Source organism: Morone saxatilis, unplaced genomic scaffold (genome assembly GCF_004916995.1).
Source record: "Morone saxatilis isolate NCDOM2014 unplaced genomic scaffold, NCSU_SB_2.0 Contig2, whole genome shotgun sequence".
Lineage (NCBI taxonomy): Eukaryota > Metazoa > Chordata > Actinopteri > Moronidae > Morone > Morone saxatilis.
In genome coordinates, this window is record NW_023339762.1 from 23,008,256 (window position 1) to 23,013,619 (window position 5,364).

Genomic DNA, 5,364 nt, shown 5'->3' on the forward strand with positions numbered 1-5,364 from the left:
TTTTTGTTCTTTTAAGACTCCAAAGGTCAGAAAAAAAAAATAAAATCTGCCTCTCTTGTTTATTCTGTGGCCTTAAACCAAATGTTCTTATGTTCTTATGTTCTTACGACTGTTATGTCCTCAGTCCACTGATGGGGAGATAAAACACACTGATGAAAACATCTGCTCATCCCTCCTCAGCAGAAGATGCTTCAGTGACTTCTTTACAGCAGTTGCATGATAGTTTATTATTTTGTTTCCCAACATCAAACGCCATGCCTCTCATGTCTGAAATTATTCAACAGTTCAATATGAAAAATCTGAATTTCTGGAATGCAATAAATTTTTTCCAGATAGAACAATTGGATAATTTATTTTCTTTCCAAACAAGCTTAAATTGTATTGTAGGAATTAGGTTATTAGCAATTATTAAAGTTTTCCAGATTCCTCCTGCTTCTCCTCTTCTCTTTTTTTCTTTTTCAGCTCAGAGATTAACCTGATAAGAGCTAAACAACTGAGGAAGGAGGGGAAAAAAGATAATTTCATTCAAATAAATAAATCAGAGCTCCAGCTAAGTTTCAGTTTTTGTCGGCTTCATCTAGTTGTGAATCTTTCCATTCAACTCACTCTTCTCCTGCAGCGTTTCAATTGGTGGACTGTCCAAGTCTTCCTCCACGTCGCCGTAGTGAAGCATTTTGTGATTGGGTGACAAGCGGCAGTACCACAGTTTATCTAAGAGAATCAGACCCAGAGGTTAGCCGATCAGGACGCACACTCTTCTAAGGGTGTGTGTGTGTGTGTGTGTGTGTGTGCTCTCTCACCCTGTCTGCGTCGGCTGCTGATCTTCCTGAACATAGTTCCTTGACACAGCCTGTTGAGTCTCTGCTGGCGGATCAACTCCAGCAGCTCTGGCTTCAGGCGCTCTTTGAGCTCGCTGCAAAGAGAAACACACACCCTTCAAGGAAATGCTTTAAAGATGGTTTGTCACATGGCTGTAGCATGACCCAGGGGAAATTATTTTCCAGGAGTTTTTATTGACAATACAAGACAGCACTTGCTCCCAAATAGTCATATTATTTACCAGTAGGCCTTGTATTGACTTATTTTTTAACGATGCAGACGTTAATCACAGGTAGGTGGTCAGTGTTTTATGTGGGACACTCTGCATTAGCTCGCCTTCGTGGCGTGCTTGCCTGTTCTCACCACAGCCGATTTTTCCACTGTAGTCTCTGGCAAATTGTTTACTAGTTTTCCTCTCACCATAACATTATGGCCACAGCCCTTAAGTTCAAATCAAATAGAATTAATTGATTTACAGAAAAGGTGGCGATACGAGTGAGGAGGTAAAATACAATAAATTATTTCCAGGATTTTAGTAATTCTCATAAATTTCCAGGTGTTTCCATGATTGGAAAACTAGTCTCTAAACCTCCAGGTTTTCCAGGATGCATGGGAACCCTGATGACCTCTTTGTTTTGCTGACATGGTTGCAAACTTACAACCAAATGGAAGTAAAGACAATAACAGAACACAGACATAACAGGCACAATAAAACCCATTATTATTGCCAGGACAATAACCAGTATTCACTTCATGATAAATACAATGAGAAATTAAATGGGGGTTCACAGCTCGGTGGTGTCACCTTCACAGACTTATATACTCCATATGTTCCCTTAATGTGGCAGCGACACACTGTTAAACTCAGTGTTTAGTGACAAACTGTAGCGTAGTAAACAGTATGGCTGCTGACCCGTCAGCTGCTTCCATGCGGGTGGAAACTCTCTGGAGTCGTCAATAGAGGAGCTGATCAGGTTGTGCTACACTGAGCTGCTTTACTTTTTCTACATTTAAAAAATGAATAGCAATTGTGTTGAAAAGCCTGGAGGGAAAACACAAGATGTACTAATAAATAACTGATTTGTTATGGGGTTGCATGGATTAAAGTATGTTTTATGTAAGTTCTTAAGTGTCGCTGTACTGTATAGGAATGGATGAACACCTGGATGTTCTGTAAATGAACGTTTAATTTTTCATTGTTTTAATACAAAATGCTATTAATAAGAATGATTCTGGTTCCTTAATTTAAGACAAAGCAATTTATTTTTATGATGCTGTTTGAAGAAATTGTGTCTTATTGTAAAGTGTTTTGCTAATTATTAATCTCAGATTATGGTACAAATTCTTAAATTCAGCTTGATAAAGTGACCAAAATACTTTTTTTTAAGAAAGTTTATCTTAAATAATGTTGTTTTCATTACTTGTAATAAGCACTTGGTTCAATTTTGGGGCATTTTTTCTAGTTTTAAGGCCAGGTCTTTCAGTGGCTAGATGTTTATGCCAGTTTTAAGAATTTGAGCCCATTGGCAGATTCTTTTGCTTAATAAAAGCTAATTTGATTATATTTACGAATATTTGGCTTGTTTCTAGAAGAGCTGTTTTTGCAGGGTGCAGCTGAAAGAAAAGGTGCACATGTAATCTGCAAACGTCCTCTCACTCACAGCACGGGCGGAGCAAGAGTCTCTTCTTGGTGCAGCCGCTCTGTCTGCCGCAGTTTGAGGATCTCGCTGTAGTTCAGAGCATTAACTTTGTTCTTGAAGAGCTCCAGGGAGGTCGGCTTACTGGACAGCGTCCTGGTGATCTGCTCCCTCACCACCTGCATCACCTGTGGATGGAGACATGGACACAGAGGGTTTACTTTTGTTGACTTGTATTTGGGCTGTGTCGCATGCGGCGGTCACCCACTAACACTTCCCCTCGTTTCAGAGATTCCTTCGGGTTGAGGCTGTAAGATAACCCCTCTTAGAAGTGTTGTTGGCATTGCATTACACATCACTTCATACACAAGTTTCATTCATCCAAGAAGCAGATGAAGTGATGATGTGGTATAATGTCAGTTGTATCTATTGTATTTGCACGTTTTTGGCAAAGAAATCTTTTATTTTTTAACGTTATTGTTACTAATATTTCAATATGAGTATTTACTATATTTAAAAAAATATTTTGTAACTTATTTTATAGTACAACCATGTTGAAAATGTGTGTATCAATAATGATGCAGCAGGTATAAAAGATGATTTATCTGTAAATGCATTGGGGGGACACAATCAGAATTTATGGCTACCACAATGCTGTTTAGACTGTTTTGATTATCTAATTAAACTAATTAAGATATTTATATGTTTTTTTATATGTGCAACTTGCTCCCCTGATAATCACTTGGATGTTGCAATAGCTTACTTGCTAATAATTATCTTTTTATCATTGATTTTTAACTAAAACAGTCTTTATATCATATTGACCAAATTGATTTTCTTGAGAAAATAAAGACAAAAATAAATAAAATAAAAACATTATAAACCTTTTGGAAACAATTAAAAACAAACCAATTCAAATGTTTCAAATGCAATGAACAATACTTGTTTTTGTTTCTAAAATATTAAATCATTGCTGTTGAAATATCATATTAATTTTGTCTATTCAGGTCCTATTTTTTGATGTGTCAGGCTTTGAATTTTTGAAGTTGTGACATGTCACCAAATTATGTTCCCAATGGCCAAGAATGAACTCCATGCTCATGTTTGCAGAAGTTCACGTGAATTTCCGCTTTGTGTAGAGTCATCAGATTTGTCACACTAAAAAAAATGAGTGTGCAGCAAGTTGTGGCAGAGAAAGGAAGAATGTAGCTCCGACAGAATTACAGAAATACAGAAAAAGGTCCTAAATCATCACCTTTGGTCTGTAAAACCCACATGAGGTTTACTCTCCCAGGCCAGAACACGGTCTGCGGACTGACTGATAATAAGTGCAGCTTGCCGGCTGTTTGACGAAGAGTACTTCCTCCACTTCACTCTTTCATTCATTACTCCTTCCTAACCACCCTTGCCTCCGATCCATTCATGTACTTTCCCGCCTGCTTCTATTACCAGTTAAAGAGCCTCCTGGTTCACACTGTCCAATTGCATTAGCCTTCATCTACCTCCTCTCCTCTCTGACCCCCCACACAGGGGCCGGGCCATCGATCAGTGCTTAATTAGTACAAATCAATGACGGACAAACTAATTTTACTTTTACTTAAGAGCAGTTACTCCTTATAATTGGGCAAAAAATCGAATATACATTTTACTTACAAACTCATTTGTAAAGTCCCTTACAAATTGAGCTGCAGTAGCACTGACTCAGCATTTGGTTTAATTTTGTGTGTGAGTGTGTGTGTATTCTGCATGACTTGTTAAACTGAAGCTCACACAGAAGGACAGAGGGTGACCCCGGCTGCCTTGAAAAGAGAGCTCAGGGCAGTTGGTCAAACAGTGTGCTCGCATGTATGTAAAATATAGCTCCCGCCAGTGTAGGCGCCTAAGTTGTAAAGAGAGGGAAATCTATATAAAAATCTATAGTGCTACAAGAGCGAGCCGACTCCAGCACTGTGTGTCCTGCTCGCGCTTCTCTGACTCTGCTGACCTAGATCATTCCTGTTCACACCCAACTTGGCTGATTGTGAACGATCAGTGACTAAAGTGTAATTCGACCCAGTCAGTGCAGCTCTGTCCAGACTTAGCCGCCACAAAGAAATCCGCTCACACATATATCACATACAAAATCAGGAAAATCTTAATCCAGTGACAACCTGACAAGGGTTTTTTTTTTTTTCAATGTGGCCGAATGGTTTACGTCCACCAGAGAATGACCACAGCTGTCTGTCTGGCAGCAGTGGAAATCCAGACTGTCACTCTATATTGTGTGAACATGCAGGGCCACAAAACAAGTGGCTAGAGTTTCACACTGCTCGAGTTCCCCTGAGCCAAAATAACCTCACTGTCCTCCGGCAACTTTCACATGACACAAGCCTCAGACAGCCACTTGTGTCATCTTAACTCTCATGCTATAAATCACAACTATTGGTGAATGTCACCTTTTTTAGCTATTTAGCTGGAGAACGGATGAAAAATGTGTCTACACCTGGAACATTTGCTATCGACTGCCCAATTAAAACTAACCCAATACAGACTACTGAACCCACATTCCAACCAATAAGCAACTCTAGAAACAACCTTACCTCCATCTTTTTTCTTTGGGGGGGTTGACTATTACGACAGATCTTTCAAATCCCAAATTCCACCCGTCGTCAGCAATCAGAGAAAGAGTGACAAATGTGAGCGAGAGAAAGAGAGAGAGGCACCTACATGACAGGAGAGGTGCAGGCCTGTGGGTGTTTTGTAAACAGACACCCTGATACTCTCACACACATGCACCCCCCCCCCCTTGTCCAGCCCCTCTGTTATTTAACCTAACTGACCAATAGGAGCGCTGACTGGCAGCTGTCCTTGCTCCCTAAAACCCTGCAGCATGTGCACATATGCTAAATGTGTGTGTCTGTGTGTTTGT

At 39.7% G+C, this 5,364-nt stretch overlaps 1 protein-coding gene across 1 annotated transcript in view; it reads right to left on the reverse strand.

The window, feature by feature from the left end:
• elmo3 (engulfment and cell motility 3) overlaps window positions 1-5,364 on the reverse strand; it is a gene marked incomplete in the record, with an annotated part of 26,768 nt that overhangs the window by 2,532 nt on the left and 18,872 nt on the right. Inside the window, 3 exon segments of the mRNA XM_035665423.1 lie at window positions 607-711; window positions 801-913; window positions 2,481-2,644. Coding sequence (XP_035521316.1) covers window positions 607-711; window positions 801-913; window positions 2,481-2,644 — 382 coding nt within the window.